Genomic DNA, 17,634 nt, shown 5'->3' on the forward strand with positions numbered 1-17,634 from the left:
ATAATGTGCTGAGGGAAAAAGAATTGACTGAAAATTATCACTAACATCAAGGAGATTACATTCTAATAAAGGAAGCAGATAGGTAATTAATTAACTTGCTGCAAGAAAGTATAAAAATAGATGTTCCCTAGCAAACTCCCAAGATGTGTTTTGCAGAAATAGAAAACTCCATCCTAAAATTCATATGGAATCACAAGGGACCCTTAATAGGGGAACCAGTCTTGAAAAAGAACAAGGTCAGGGTCTTAGTCTTCCTGATTTCAAAACTTATTACAAAACTCTGGTAACAAAAACACTGTGGCACCTGCATAAAGACAGACTGCTAGACCAATGGAATAGAACATTTGGAAATAGGCCCTCATATATATATGGTCAAATGATTTTTGACAACAGTACCAAGACCATTCAATGGGGATAGGAGAGCCTTTTCAACAAATGATTCTGGGAAACTGGATATGCATAGGCAAAAGAATGAAGTTGGACCCTTACCTTGTACAATATACCAAATTGATCCAAGGGTTAAAAATATAAAACTCTTAGACAAAAACATAGGGGAAAATTTTTATGACATTAGATTTAGCAATGATTTCTTAGATATACCACCAAAACCAACAAAAGAAAACCCAGTAAGTTAAAATTCTTTAAAATTAAAAATTTTGTGCAAAGGACAGTATCAACAGAGTGAAAAGGCAGCCTCCAGAATGGTAGAGAATATTTGTAAACAAAATGTGTGATAAGAATTGATATCCAGAATATACAGAGAACTCCTATAACTCAACAAGCAACCCTTATCCAAAAACAGGCAAAGAACTTGAATAGGCAAAGAACTTTGTACATCTTTCTGCAAAGAGATATACAAATGGCCAATAAGTATATGAAAAGATATTCAATATCCCTAATCATTAGGGAAATACAAAAAATCAAAACCATAATAAGATACAACTTCATACACATTTGGACGGATATTATTTTCAAAAGAAGAAAAAAGAAGAAAAGAACAAGTGTTGGTGTGGATTGGCATGTTCCACTTCTGGGTATATAACCAAAAAAAGTGAAAGCAGGGACTGGAGCATGTATTCGCACACCCATGTTCATAGCAGTACTATTCACAACAGCCAAAAGGGGTAAGAAACCGAAGTGTCCACAGAGATGAATGGATAATCAAAATGTGAGGTATATACAACTAATGTTACACTTTAAAGCCTTAAAAAGGAAATTATTTTAAAAAGAAATTCTGATACAAGCTACAAGGTTGAACACTGAAGACATTATGCTAAGTAAAATGCACCAGTCACAAAAGGACAAATATCACATGATTCCATTTATATGAGGTACCTAGAGTAGTCAAATTCACAAAGACAAAAAGTAAATGGTGGTCGCCAGGGGCTGGGAGGAGGGGAGAATGGAGAGTTAGTGTCTAATGAGTACAGAACTTCAGTTTTACAAGATGAAGAGAGTTGTGGAGATGGACGGTGGAGATGGCTGGCTGCCCAACAACATGAATATATTTAATGTTACAAAACTATACACTTTAAAATGGTAAATGTCATACATATTTCACCACACACACACACAGAGCTGTCCAGGCAATGTGCTATGCAATTACAAAGAGAAAGTAATAATGGGAGATTATGGAAAGAATTATTTTAGTTGGACCTTGAAGGAATATGATAGGAAATAATGGGAAGACATTCTAGGCTCTGACATTATTATGATCAAAGGCAGAACTATAAAAATGTACAGCAAATTAGAGACCTTACGACACAGCAGGACACCTGCAAAGTAAAGTATGTGGGCAGGTATTAGCTGGATGAGTTCAGCAAAGTAGTTTCAGCCCAAATCATTGAGGGCTTTAAATATCATGCTAAGGATTGTTGACTGAATCCTGAAGGCAACAGCAAATACTGACAAGTTAGGGATAGAGAATGAACTGAGAAGTCCACCTTTTGGAAATGCAAGTTGGTGACGGGATGATGAGAGGCTTCTGTGGTTGGAAAGGTGGCAGATGAGGTCCTGAAAGGAGAACGTGACTATACATGTGAAAAGGAAGGCTCAAGATGTTTCAGAGAAAGCATCAGTAAAATTGCTCCACTAAGAAAAGTATCTTTCCTTCATTCATCCATCTCTGTTTTTGCTGCTCACAGCGTAATCCAGGCCTCTACCATCTCTCTTTTCTTTTTTAAATTATTTTTGTTTTATTTTATATTTGAGAGAGAGCAAGCACATGAGAGAGCAAGCGAGCGCGGGTGCATGAGTGAGCATGAGCAGGGAAAAGGCAGAGAGACAGAGACAGAATCTGAAGCAGGCTCCAGGCTCTGAGCTGTCAGCACAGAGCCCAACACGGGGCTCCAACTCACGGACCACCATCATGACCTGAGCCGAAGTTGGACACTTAACCAATTGAACCACTCAGGCGCCCCAAGACCATCTTGCTCTTGAAATCACCTCACAACTTTCCAGCAGGGTTTTCTTTAAATGTAAATCAGACTGAAACCTTTACTAGCTTCCCCCTGTAATGACTGTAAAATCCCAGCTCTGTGCCCTGGCCTACATTGCTGGGGGACATAGCTCTCCTGCCCCCCCTACCTCCTGCCCACCTCTCCCCCACTTCAGAGCCCATGATTTTTCTCCTCATTCACAATTCCCAACTCCTCTGGCCCATCTATGGCGATTTCATTTGCTATGGCTTCTGCCTGGAATCCTCTCCTCCAGATCACTGTACCACTGGCTTTCTTCTTATTCTTCAGGTTCAAGAGGCAAATGACTCCCTTCCCTTATGTTCAACTGTTTTGTATCTTAAAGTCCTCTTATGAGTGAAGTCATATGATTTTTGTCTTTCTCTGACTAATTTCACTTAGCATAATACCCTCCAGTTTCATGCACGTAGTTGCAAATGGCAAGATTTCATTCTTTTTGATTGCTGAGTAATACTCCATTGTATATATATACCACATCTTCTTTATCCATTCATCCATCGATGGAAACAAAAATAATATAAAAATAGGGAGGGGGACAAAACAGAAGAGACTCATAAATATGGAGAACAAACTGAGGGTTACTGGAGGGGTTGTGGGAGGGGGGATGGGCTAAATGGGTAAGGGGCACTAAGGAATCTACTCCTGAAATCATTGTTGCACTATATGCTAACTAATTTGGATGTAAATTTTAAAAAATAAAAAATAAAAATAAAAAAAAAAAGAGGCAAATGACTCAAGGAGTTTCTCTAATCATCTTACCTAAACTAGGATTCCCTTGATTATCCTCTGTTGCCCCACCCAGTTCACAGCAGGAATCTCCACAGAGCATTTTGAAAGTGTCTCCTCAATCAAGAGACCATGTTTTTCACAGTGAGAGCCCCAGCCCCAAGCCAATGTCTGGCACACAGCAGTCACCCAGTAAATATAACTAAGATGAATAAATTAACAGGAAATCGGCCATGACTATGTATAGCGTAAGGGAAAGAAAAGAAAAAAATGCACTCTAATGTTTAGAATTTAGACTGCCAGGGGAAGAGGCATTGTGTGATTAAGGAGAGAGGGACAAGCAAGGGCAGAAAGTCCTGGGACACGATATACATATCACAGGTGCCACGGGAAATCCACGGGGATGCTGCCAAACAGGAATTGCAAAAAACCCTGAACAACAGAAACTTCAAGGTAAACTATCTTTGCTTCAAAAACAACTTGTAGAATGTCCTCTGATTTGTGGGTTAGGAAAGCTGGAAGGAATGATAATTACATACCAGATTTTCTATAGATAGCTGAAACTGTTTAATTTCACGAAGGGTCTCATTATCTCTTTTCACTTCATTCACATATTGTGCCAAGTCCTAAAGAATAAAGGGAAGGGTACAAAAAGAAGTCACGATAAGACTGGAAAAGAGATGCAAACTGTTTGAAAGAAAACACATCATTAATTTCATTAGTGGTAAAAGTAACCACCATAACTTTTCCATGACAATAAAAATGAATGACCCATCAATCAAAACTGCAGCTCAAAAGCAATTTCAAAATGTCTGCAGTACAGCTGCAAAGACGAAAGAGTTGTCATTTGCCACACCTCGGAGAAGAGCAAGGATGAAAAACAAAAACAGACTATGACACGGTGCGGAACAAAAGGAAACTAGGTCAGGAGAATGCAAATTCCAAACACGTTAATAACTGACCTTGAGAGAATCACACTTTTACATGGGTTAGAATAAGGGTAACAATGCAATAATGAATGCTTAGCAGGGACAAAAAAGTAAAAGTTAGACAATGAATCCAGCTGGACTGTTTTCTGCAACCAGTTAGTGTATTAGTTCCTGAGAGCATTCAGTCAAGTCAGCCAGTTCAATTTTAAAGAGTTAATGAAGGAGAAGAAAAGGAGAAGACAGAAACCCACGGGCACTAAAATGGAGTCAAGCAAACAAACAATGCTGGACACGTTTCTCCATGGGCCTTCTTCACCTACTTTAAAATGTCTTTTCTCATATTTGAGGAAACATTAGCTAATCTTTCCATACTGTAAGTAGCTATTTTTATTACATGTGCTCTAGATTTTCCTGTTTTCTGGGTTTTCTTTTTTCTCTACCCTCTTAAATTCATCTGCAACAGCAGGAACAGAACTCTGACAAAAAGCAGTTCCTAACTTTGTTCTAAATGAAAGTCTGACGTTCCATAGGATTTATCTATTAACGATTTCTTTAAAAAGTGGAAATTTGGTATGAATTTCTAAAATAACAAATAGTTGTGCGATGTCTCCTAACAGGGTACTAAAATCAGCCCAATAGCGGAGCTAACACTGAAACTGGCACAGGGACATGGAGAAGTAATTAGCATTTTGCTCTATTGCTTCTGGGCCTTTTGGCTAAGATCAAGTACAGTAATTAGCATTGCTCTGATGACAGTCACACTGGCATTTTGTTCTTAAGAACAAATATTTGTTTATGTTTTAAGTTAGGGGCAAATATTTCTTTCAAAGTCAGAGTCCAGCACAAAATATAAACTGGGGTTTTACAGATTCCCCAGTATGTTTAAAAGTCTGTCTTTGTCCACTTGTAGTTCTTGATTTTCAGATTTACCTAGACATAGAAACCCAGACTGAAATCCACTTGTACTGATGCACAGCATCCACAAGGGTAAACCAGGCAGATATCCTCACTCGAGGAAAATAAGTCACACCACTGTTCTGAAGTCACCAGCTGACCTGCTGCTTACACAAGCCGACAGTTTTCTATTAGTAACCACAAAAAGAATGTGAAATAAAACCCTTATATTAAATCATTCCCAGTGGTTATAAAGGTTGTCATACTTTCATAAATAACAAGTTATTTTAATACACCTCTTGGTTTTATGTGTCTTTGTCTAACAATTAAATCCATGCAAGGGTATCTATTTCAGTTAAAAATATTCAGCTCTCCCCACCTAATACAAAACCATACAGATACATATACACGCGTGCGCGCGTGCGCACACACACACACACACACAATATACATTAGCATATCATACATATGTATCAGCAGTTTGTATTCTATCATTTTTTTAGGCAAGGATAAAAAACACAAAGAAGTTCATGGTACATTTGCCTTACCTTCATCGCATCAAGAGCCAGTTTCAGATTTGCCTTCTCCATAGGATCAGTGGTATGTTTGACCAGTTCCTATTTGGAAGATACAGTTTAGTGCTACTGTCATCAATTAAAACCAAAATATGAGAAACAGAACATTTAAAAACTAAACCATTTTTAATACTATTTGCACCATAATGTAATAAGTCTGATGTAATTTAACTAGGTTCTATTTTCATAAAAATATCTCTATCTGTAAGAAGACCAACCAGACAGCAAAAGAACATGAGATGATGGTTGAAAACACTCTCCTTTCAAAGATGATCTATCCCGCACGGTAACACTGACATCCTTCCCAAATGTCATGAAAGATCTTCTCATTGCCAACTGATTCTGATGTCTACTCCTCTCCCTTGGCTTTGGGGACAATTAGGATCACTTGTTGGCTGCTATTATTATTGTCTCTGAGTCCTTCTTAAATTTCCTCCTATTCACTAGTCTTTCATACTTTCTTCTTTATCTGTACCTTGGAAAGTTACTATTTCCTAGATTTTCACCTTAGTCTTTTGTTATTCTTACTTTACTTATTCTACAAATTCTATCACAACTGTCGCCATAATGTCAACACACTCACTAATAAGACAATCACTCTCAAAGGAATGTGCTCAACCCAGAATTCATGCCTGAGTTCCAGACTCTTCCGTCCACCTACATAGTTCTACCTGGTTATCTCACAAGCCCATCTAACCCAACAACTCCCAACTTAGGGCACCTTCACCCACAACTCTCTTCTGGTTCCTGTTTACATTCTATTGAATGAGGCACCTTCATCAGTAGAATCACTTAAGCCAAAACCTATAAAGTGTCCCAGGAACCCCTCTCTCATACTATGTTCTGCTGATACAGACTTTTATCTTTTCCTTGGAAACCATCCTCACTGCCACTACATTGGTGCAAGTCCTTACTCTTTTCACATGGGTCATTATAAATCAGCTTCTGATTAATCTTCTGACTTGTAGCCTCTCTGGACTACAAGCTATTTACTCTACTGACATCAAAGCTAGTTTTCTAATATATAAATCAGATCCTGTCTCTACCCTCTTTAGACTTCTGTAATGCCTGCAAAAGCTTCAGGTTGTTAACTACACCTCTTAGACCCTTCATGGTCTGAATTCTGCCAACCTCTCCCAACTTTTCTTTCCCACCCCAACAACTCCACCCAAACCACCTATATTCTATCCATACTAAATTAACTGCAATTCTCAAAATACATTCTAACGGCTGATCCCATTAAGCATGTGGTTTTGCTCTCCTTAGAAAGCCGTTCCTCTCTGATGCACCTAAAGGAACTCTTACTGTTCCCTGCACAACCAGATCAAGAATCACTGTACAGCGAAGCTTTCTATGACAGAGGTCTCTACAAGTCCCCATCCTCCCCAGGCATAGTTAACTAGACCTTTATTTGTACTACCTCCATACTTTCTGCGTACCTATCATATCATACGGTACCTGGCAGCTTACACTTCATTTTCCCTACCTAAACAGTGAGCTTTATCAGTGCACGGGGGGAGGGGGTGCTGTTTAATATCATGAATGCCTAATCCTGTCTGTCAAACAGGGAGCCACTCAAAATTTTTGCTGACTTCAATACCATTAATGTTTCTAGTTATAAAGAGGACCTACAGACATCAGATCTGTTACGTATAAGGTTGTCCAAGTAATATTCTTTCACTTTGATTTTTGCTTTTCCTTTATCAAATAATGAGTGTAAATTATTCTCAAAGTTTCAAATTCTCCACTTTCATTCTGATTTTATAAATATGTAACTTCAAATCATAAAGCATTTCAAAAATTATTTCCCCACTAAAGTATAGGAGGAAGTAGGAAATGTTCAAATTAATATCACATTTATTCAACAAATTTCTAAACATTAGATAAATACATTGTACACTATCAAGATGGAAAAACATTTGTAGAATTTTTATCTTCATATGGTATCCCAAATAAAAATTTTCCTATTTAAAAAAATTCATCATAGAACTAAACATTCTTTTGAAATTTAAAATAGAAAACAATCCAAGAGAAATTAAGGCAAAAGTCTGAATTTCAAAAAGGTATTGCCATATTTTATACTTCTGTAAGCCTAAAACTTTATAACTGTACCTTTTAAATTCTTCATTTGCTATTTGACCATACCAAAGTTACAAAATAAATTATTAGCTTATTTTGGACATGTTTTTTAGTTCCATGATGTCTCAGAAACCGATTGCTTAAGTCTTCCTTATTATTTTTTCATAAAATCCAATTTGATTAAGTTGCTTTGAGTTTAGGTCTCATAAATGTTTTAATGTATTTTAAAGAAATAATCAGGGCTTGAATTCTTCTGATTTCTCAGTAGAACAAAAATAGAGATGACTAATAATTTTGCAACTACAGATCAAGAAATTTAATATACAAGATGTATAAAGCACGGCAGACTCAAAATTATATTTCACATACAGGTAGTAGATCTTTTTAAAATTACATTTTGCAAGCATCAGCAGAGTTGACAGACTAATACTGTGAGACATTTCCTTGGAGCAGAACTAATGAGCCTCCTGGTACAGCTATCAAATTAAATTTATAAGACTCTCCACCCTCATTAGAGGACTAACTGTGGAAACCATAAGCTTCGTGGTTATAAAAAGAATCACTTCAAAATAAATGTAGTCTTATTATAATTTACCCTAGCAGAAAGCAACAAAGAAGGTGACACAATTCTCTTCAGTTTATGGTTATAAGGCACAAAGTCCAAAACACTTAACCTGCCAAAATTCAAGTGTATTACAACAGTGAGATTCTAATAAATGATTATAGCTAACCAAAGACTTGGTTAAAGGGATCTTTTCATTTTGCCTTTTTTTCCCCCTAATTCTTTGGGGGCCAGTTCTGTTTGAAGGACACAAAATATGACTTTGTGGAAGATAACAAATGAATCTTTGCTAAAGGAAGAAAAAGTTTCCAGCTGTTCTGTTATTTCCCACTTAGCTATACTAATCATTGAAAATCATAGGGGGATATGGCCCCAAACATGGAGTATCTGGAGCATAATTGGTGCTTCATGAATATTTGGTTAAATGAATAAACAAAACAGATAGTTTTAAGTTACATACCTGGAGAAGAAGGTGATACTTTAAAACCCGTTGCATAGGAACCACAAGCAAATCTCGAAGAGTGAATTTTCCATTATTTGCTCTTTTGGAACATTCCTAATGAAATGTTTTTTAAAAACTTTTAAAAAAAACTTTGCTTTATCAAAGGGAGTCATAAAGCCAACATTAAAAGATGCAGAGGCCATAAACAAAACTGTTATTATATAATAAATATTTTGTTGCTTTTATTAATAATCCTTTCTAAAAAATAGAAAGTATCTAATTAAAAAACAAACAACAACAACAACAACAAATAATCCTTGTAGCATTTCAACCCTAAAATGAATCATTAAGTACAACTGTTTTATGCAATGAAAATTATTTTTCCTAGTGGCCCTCTAGGGTCTTCCTCTACTTACCTTTATAGCTCTACCTTCCACCAACCACCCCCAGGCTAGGCTGAGGGCCTGGCATCAAGAACAAGTCCCTACTTATCAAACTAGCCATGTGCCTTCACCATGGCCATGACTTTGTTCATTCTCTTCTCTCCAACCGCCATGTGCTTTGTCCAGTTTCCAACAAAATTAATCATCCTCTTCAAGAACTATACATCTAAGCCTTTTGTAATAATCCCAATCAAAATTGTGCTCTCTGTACCTTGTGGACATTTTAATGATTGTTGTACATACTATCTTCCCCAATATATTCTGTCTTTTACAGCTTTAAGAATCTAGTGCTTGCTTAATAAATATTTATTAAACTGAAGGAAATGGAATGATTGAGTCTAAAAATTTGCTAAAGTATAAACCTATTATTGAATTCAAACTTTCAAAAGCCTCAAATTTTAGTTTTTTTTTTTCATCTCACACTCTTCTTTCTTTAAAGTTGATCTAAAAATAGTACTGACTTGTGTTCACTCTTCTGACATTAACTATAACTTTAAGGAAAGTACTTTGAATTTGAAGTACTGAAGCCTGAACTCAAAGTTAGGCAACTCTTGGCTGTGTGACCTTGAACAAGTTGCTTTTCTGATTTTACTGTTTCTCACATATTTGTGATATAGTCTTAAAACAATAAAGTTCCATAAAATTATTATTATTATTAGTGAGAAACTAAATCCAAACTCCTCAGACAATTGTACATCCCAAACCAAGGAATTTTCCAGTTCATAAAGAGTTGCATTCAAGAAACCACTGCTTTGTTCATGGTTTGTTTCCCCTTTGCCCACACTTAACTTTTCTGGCACATGGAAGGATATATTATCAGGAGCTATAAAGTAAACAGCATTAACTCTAATGACCATAGTGACTTAATGAGTATTTGACTACAGGTCTTAAGCAAGAACTGGGGACACATCGGGACATGTTAGCTCATGTCTTGTCAATTGCTGCAGTTCACTGGAAGAATAACTATTTCAACTGATTTCTTGCTTCTACAGATTATAGAGAGTTCTGGATCATGGGTCTCAAATAGGAGGTTAAACTGTTAAGATTATTGTAATGAATGACTCTCATCGCCCCAGCTGCATTTCAAGCTCCTTAGAACTGAGGTTGTATCTTACACTTCGTGCATATATATGCCATCTTAACAGTGTTAGGAACAGAAATGTTATACATTTAAATTTTGCTTTGTTATGTTATGGAAGTCAGTTTAAAACTGTTGGGGAAATAATTAAGTTCCTTGAAGTTCTAAGTTACAGGCTCAGGAAGTAAAGAAACTAACATTGCAGGCATTTCCTACAACTGGGGGTCTAAGTTTGAGGTGTAAAATGCTTATTAGTATTGAAAGTAAATAAAGGGTAGAATAGAGTCTTCCAATACATCCGGCGACATGCTTCACCAAACTCCAATTTTAACTGAGAAGAAAATAAATGGAATCGGGATGAGCCAGCTTAGAGAACAAGATAAAGAGATTCTGTTACTGTTCGCCCTACGTTATCTTGGTTCCAAAGTAGAGAAGAAAAAGACAAAGACCGACAGGAGCAAAAATCACCACAAACTGAAGACGCGAAGGAAGCAGAGACACCAAGAATAAGGCGGCTTCCCCTTTATCATACCAGGAGTTGCAGAGGACAGTCCCAGCAAAGAGTATCTGTTGAGGTGCCACAGTGTCGGATTAAATACTTGCCAATCAGGCCACTAGTCAGTAGTAGTACCTTCTCAGGCAAAAAACGGGCAGCCAGCAGCCCCTCCCCCTGAGCTTTTCAAACTCAGCCTGAGGTTCTCTCTCTCCCTCAGATGGATAATGACCATAGAAAATATGTTCCTAGAGGCCCAGAGTACGTCATGTGTCATAGGGCAGGACTTTGACAGTGACTCTGAAAGAAGGGAGAAGAATATCCAAACAATACTGAGAGTACAATGGGAGTATGACGAACAACTTGTATACTCTCTTCTGGAGCCAGAACTTTATATGTATATAAAGTTCTAATGGTAGAACTGATGGCATCTGTTCTAATGGTAGCTCTGTTACGAACTAGTTGTGTAAGTTGTAGAGTTTTATCTTACCATCATAATTTAATTGGAGTCAAGGTACTTTATAGCTCTATGCTTCTGAGGCTCTATTCTCCCAAGAGGAGCAGGAACCTTTTACACTAACAGGGTTATCAGGATGTTATTTAGTGGTGATTCAAGCCACCACCAGACATAAGGTCCACATCATCAAAGGCTTATAAGAGCTAAGGAAAAATGATCCATGGCAGAGAGGACAGTTACCTGGTAGCCTGCTGATGTGTAAACTTTCTAACCACTAGTTCCCCTTTGTGAAAGTTATAAAATCATACCAAATATGCTAAAACAATGAAGGAGTTCTAATTGGAAAACCATCTGCCTCATTTTTTTCCCTTCATCGCCTGACCTCACTGCTGAATTGAGCAAAGACAGCAAAAGGGACACTATAGTGTCAAGTAAGGCAAACACAGCCATTTAAGAGTTGACTGTACGTTTGTACTCAACATTTAAGAAAATTCAAATATATGGATAATCTATTTGAGAAAATTACTCACTTAACACATCATCTTTTTCAAAAGTTCCCTAAAATTGCAAACTCCTATGAGAAAGAAAAATGATGTAAAAAAAAAAAAAAAAACTGACCACCATTTCCAGATTTATTTTCCATTGTTCCATGTGCTCTGTTTATTCTGGCCTACTCTCCATTTTTCAGACTTTTCCAGATTCATCTGGTCAGTCATGCTTATCTGGTCAGAATACTCTCCAGGGAATCTCACCTGTCAAGACTCTTCCCATTCCCTTGGGGACCTAAATCAAATACTACCTCTTCAGAGAAATCTTCCACATTCTACCTGTGCTGAGGTGATCACTCAGTCTCACTCATGGAGCGCTATAGATTACTGCTTGTCACATACAACTTAATCTTATTTGTGTCTGTCCTGTCTTTCTTCTTATGGGCAATATCCATACCCTTCTTATACACCTTATCCTAAATGTCTTACGTTTTTAATAAACATTTTTCATCTGCATGTACATTATCTCACATATATCTTACTTATCCTGTACTTCTTTCTACCTAGGTGACCCTGAGCAAATTACTTATAATCTCTCTCTGAACCTCAGGTTTCTCATCTGTAAGAGAAGAAAATTAATTGTACATATCTCATAGAGTCATGAGGACCTAATGACATAATGCATGTAAAACACAAAGCCAGAGTCTCAGATTTTACTATTTTATTATTACTATATTATTTCATAGAGCTATTATTTTATAAAACTGACATAAAATTATGTTTAGAATACATGGAAAAATGTACTATTGCACTAATCTTGCAAAGAAATAGATCTATTTTTTCTTATTCTTTTTTTATTTGAGTATAGTGGACATATAGCTTTACATAAGTTTCAGGTGTACAACTTAGTGATTTGACAAGTTTTTACATGATGCTATGTTCACAAGTGTACCTACCCTCTGCCTCGTTACATTGCTATTACAATATCACTCACTGTATTTCTTATGCTGTGCCTTTTATTTCCAGGCATTATTTTTTCTGTAACTAGAAGCCTGTAAATCCTTCTCCCCCTCACCCATTTTGCCATTCCCCACTCCCCTCCCCTTGCTTTTAGGTTTATCTTAATTTCATAAGCTAACAAAAAATAAACAGTACCTCTAATTTCAGTTTTACATCTTCTTTTGTCTTAGAAATGTTGTCTAAACTAGAGATGGCCAACTCCACTCCACTACAGTACTGCCCATATATAACCAACCTGAAAGGGAAGAAGAGGAGAAATTTGTAGGACAAAAGAAATAAAGTAGAAGGGGAAGAGGCAGAATTTATTTAAATCTATTTAAAACCACAGTTAGGGAGAATCAAAGCAAATCTTACTTGTCCTGCACCTCTAGCTAGGTGACCCTGGGCAAATTACTTATCTCTCTGAGCCTCTGATTTCTTGTTTCTTTTTAACACAAATCACACATAGACTCATAATATGCTATTAAAAGGACTAATTTTTATTTCTAAATTTGAATGGGATTAATTTCCCACACATTTTTTCAGCAGGTAGATTTTACAAACCGGCTTGATAACTGTTTATGGTAAGTACACATGAATATCACAAAAACAAAATTAAAAATTTCTGTTTATGCTCCTACTAAAGATGAATGTTCTACTGTTTATCCATACTCAGAAAAATTTAACTCAGACAATTTTATTGTCCTCACTAGTCATGACTCCACTCATCAATAAACCTAATCTTTCCTACTTTTTAATTAAGGAAAACACATTATCTGAAAATTGTGATTGAAGGAGCGACCTGAAGGGTGCTGGGTAGAAGGTACCTTGTACTACATGGAGTCTGAGCCTGCTTCAGGAACCGTAGCTCCTCAGTAATATAGGCACTTTGCAGAGAGGTTGGGTAATTTATCGTTTCTTTTAACTCTCCATTGGGGAAAAAGAAAACTCATAAGTTCATGTTTAACTGTTGTTGATGCAAAGCAATTCATTAGCCACTTCTTAGTAGTAGGAACTATAGTGCTTAATTTTAAGAGAGAGAATGATATTTTAAGTGAAATTCCTTGGTACTTTCATTAACGTGAGTTGTTCAGAAGAGGGTTTTTTTTTTGTTTTTTTTTGTTTTTTTTTTTTTTAGAAAGGGAAACTGCCTTCAGCCGTGAATCTAATAATCCCAAATGGAGAATTATAAAATATGAGAGTTGGAACAAGCACTAGGCACCTGCTAATCTACCCCTAACATTTACAGATGGAGCAAAGGAGGCCAGAGAATTAAAATGACTTCCTGAAAACTACAGAACTCAGAGGTAAAAGGTCGATAATGTGAACTTCTGATTTGCAAGGCAAACATCTGGATCCTTTTCTTTCCCCCTTCCTTTTTCCTGATCCACATACAGAACTCAAACTACCACCCTGAGATTAACTGTCCTATGTTCTAGTTACTGCCCAGGTAGTAACTTAATGGACAGTAGAAATAGCTATTTATGAGCAATTTTACTTTTTTTTTTTTTTAAGTAGGCTTCATGCCCAATGTGTCCAACTCATGACCCTGAGATCAAGACCCGAGTTTATATCAAGAGTCAGATGTTTAACTGACTCTTGAGCCACCAAGGTGCTTCCCAGAGGAATTTTAATACTAACCCTCACTATAATCACAAACTGATAGCCACAAAATTTAAAATTTAAAAGTTACCTTTCCTTGTAGTTAATGAAAACTTGATACAAGTTCTGGTCATTTTTATTTACAATGGAATCATGAATCTCTTGCATTAGGTTCCGATGAACTTTTACAAGTTCCTTAAGGAAAAAAATGTTAAAGGAAATTAGAAAACAGGACCAAAAATAAATCACCCCAAACCTAAAATCCCTACTGTTGCTAGACTTGTCATTCAAGGAAATGCTAATGCCCTCAAACTCTAAACCTGCTACTAGGGATGATAAAGAGAAAAGGAAGTGGAGGGGAAGAAGGGAGGAGAGAGAGGTGAAACGAAAAGGGAAGGAAAGAGAAGGGGACAGAAGAGGAGAGAGAGACAGACAAGCCATGTGCATGGGAAACAGCAATTTCAGATCTGACTTTAACTGTCACTGTCCTGTTGGGGAAAAAAAAAATTATCTCACTACTTATTAAAGGGTAATTTATTCCTTGTATAAAAATATGTACAGCTCATTTTCATTATAGTCACTTTAACTTTTTAAATAAAACTATCCAAGTGCTTAATGTTTTATTGACGGGATAAAGTAATGATTCATGTCCTTGGGACATAAAAATGTAGATCTGTACTTTGGTCAATTAGTGGTGTCCTGGTGCTAAGCTAACAATAATCACACTAAATTACTTGAAACTAGACTACTAATGGCATAAATAAAGAGCAGATAAATTGTACTAGGCAGTTTACTAGAGCATCTCAGAAGTCAGAATTTTACCTTTTTCCTGATAAGCAAGTAATTTTCCGTCAGGCAGTAAATACACGTCATAGCCAGAAAATGAGGAAATTCTAATCAAGGTGCCAATTCTCGCATTAGCTCTTCCCTGTACCTTGGTGCACACACCAACTTCACAGCATGCCCTTTCCTTAGTAGGATGGAAAGGAAACAGGAATATGCTGGCCCTGCCACTTTGCTGAAGAGCATGGAAAAGCCATAAGATTAAGGACTGTCAAAGAAGTCCTAAGTTACAGTGACCGTATTAAGGTGGTTCAAGATGCTCATCTTCCTAGAATGTGCAGTTTGTTTTATGCTAAACGTTCATCTCATATTGTGACCTTGTTCTTCCTGCTATGCTACAAATCAATGAGAATGTCTTCATCTGGCCATAATCGGGGACAAGGACAACAACCAGCTACGTGACTGATACACATCAACACTGAATACAACAGAACCAAAATAGCAGGAAACTTGCAGGTAAGACAAGCAAGCTTATGCATAAAAGCTTATATATAGTATACACAAGCTATATATTAAAATCTGAGCCAGTTTTAAAGGTTTAAGAACTTGAATGTTGCCTAGCATGACCTCGGTTGGCATAGTATTTGGTCTGTTTCAATGCTTCTGCATAACTATACTCTAAGGATCATAAGATCATTGTAAGGTGCTCTGAAACCCAAAATGCTTACATAATGTGAAGAAAAACACTTACAAATAACCACTAAAACGGATTTTTAAGTCATAAGGAAGTAGTGTATTTCAGAAATGGGAATTAAGGTTAGTACAACTGAAATCAGAGTAGAGGCAAGAAAGTGGAGGAAACGGATGCCCTCAGGACAGTGTGTACAGGATGGGGTTGAGGGGCTGGCAGAATAGAGCAAGGAGTGGGACCGAAGGGGGCTCCCACAAGGCAAAGAGACAGTGGCACCAGGGATTATTTAACTAAGACTACCTCTTCTTGACAAGCAGTTAAGGATAATTTCATGAATCTTATCCACATGTTTTCAGCTTACATTCTGACTGACTTTGGTTGAAGATATGGTAAATCCCTTATTTCTAGAAAATAAGGATATAAGAACTCAAGAGGCAAAAAAGAGTTAAAATTCTTTTATTTAAAAAGTTTTTTTTAATTTACTTTTTTTAAAGTTTATTTACTTTGAAAAAGAGAGAGCAAGCTGGGGAGGGGCAGAGAGAGGGATTGAGAATATCTCAAACAGGCTTCACACCCAGCGTGGAATCCGATGCAGGGCTCAAACCCACGAACCATGACATCATGACCTGAGCCAAAATCCAGAGTTGGACAATCAACCAACTTAGCCACCCAGGTGCCCCAAGATAGTTAAAATTCTTAAAGAATACAGGAGAATATTAAAATAGGAATCTAGAACCCATAAGATGATTGAGATTTTATAGTAATATACCACAATTTTAGCTAGTCTATTTTTACTTACAGGAATGTTGATGAATACTGAATCAAATTCTGCTGCTGTCAGAAATCTTTTTAGCGGTGCCATGAAATACTACAAGGATAGGACAGAGAAATAATAATTAAGCACAATTTATCCTAATCTATATAATAGTTTTTCATTAACAAATGATCAATATTTATTGAAAGTCTATTGTTTATCTGTATAATGAATACCAAGAAAAAAGCAGAAACTATTTTCTCTATCTTAAAGATTTTATACTTAGACATATAAAGACATAAACATAAGTTAATTCATTTAAAGTATAAAATAAAAGGTTTAGACAATGAATACTCCTGAAAGTAATAGTAAAAAAAAGAACACTTTTGGCTGAATTGGCAAAAAAAAAAAAAAAAAAAAAAAAGGCAATATTTTGGAGATACAGGACTGATACAAAATACTCTCAAATGCCTTGATCTTCCCCTTCATTCATTGAGAATGTTAGTTCCTGGCCTATCATATCTCTTTCCATTATGACTCCCATGTCTGTTCTTGGCAATCTCAGTATCTGTGCAGATCATCCTTCCAATAGCCTGGCCTTTTAGATCCTTGACAGCCGGTAATCTTGTGCTCTATCCTAGCTCGGCTCTCTACTCTGGAGGTCATATTCCAAGACCTTCTCATTATCAACAACTACATAGGCTCTATAGCATTAATTTTAAGTAATCAACTCTCTGATCACTACCTCCTACCTTTATAGCTCATTCTTTTAAAGAATTCTTTAACCCCACCGGGTCTGCCAATCCACTGATCATTCTATATCTCTAGTCCTCACTTCCTCCCCACCAAGTTTACACTCCATAAACCATCATGAGAATCACTTCCCTTACCCTTTCTTCTTCCAGCATGCTTTTCTGGAAGAACAAAAACCCTTGTTAAATCTAGCTTGCCATATATGTTGTGCCTGTACCTAAGAAGTTAAATATGAACTAGATCAATAGTCTAATTTTCAATTGAGCCTGTGATAATGCATAATCCTACATTTCCCTAGTCCATTTATTCCCCCTCTCTCCTAAACAACTCTGCAAAACCTTCAACTCTTTTCCTAAACATCCAGAACTATCTCCTTATTCTCATTTTCTTAACCTCTAAATGTAGAACT

The 17,634-nt window shown here is 36.6% G+C and overlaps 1 protein-coding gene across 2 annotated transcripts in view; it reads right to left on the bottom strand.

The window, feature by feature from the left end:
- VAV3 (vav guanine nucleotide exchange factor 3) overlaps positions 1-17,634 on the bottom strand; it is a 355,073-nt gene that overhangs the window by 164,043 nt on the left and 173,396 nt on the right. For both annotated transcript variants that reach the window (XM_086717722.1, XM_086717723.1), the window contains exons 7-12: positions 16,518-16,586; positions 14,336-14,439; positions 12,799-12,898; positions 8,703-8,798; positions 5,575-5,643; positions 3,743-3,829 (exon numbers count right to left, since the gene is read on the bottom strand). In XM_086717722.1, coding sequence (XP_086573848.1) covers positions 3,743-3,829; positions 5,575-5,643; positions 8,703-8,798; positions 12,799-12,898; positions 14,336-14,439; positions 16,518-16,586 — 525 coding nt within the window. The remainder of the gene's footprint in view (positions 1-3,742; positions 3,830-5,574; positions 5,644-8,702; positions 8,799-12,798; positions 12,899-14,335; positions 14,440-16,517; positions 16,587-17,634) is intronic.

This window comes from Puma concolor, chromosome C1, assembly GCF_028749965.1.
Source record: "Puma concolor isolate L17-30 chromosome C1, mPumCon1.1.hap2, whole genome shotgun sequence".
Lineage (NCBI taxonomy): Eukaryota > Metazoa > Chordata > Mammalia > Carnivora > Felidae > Puma > Puma concolor.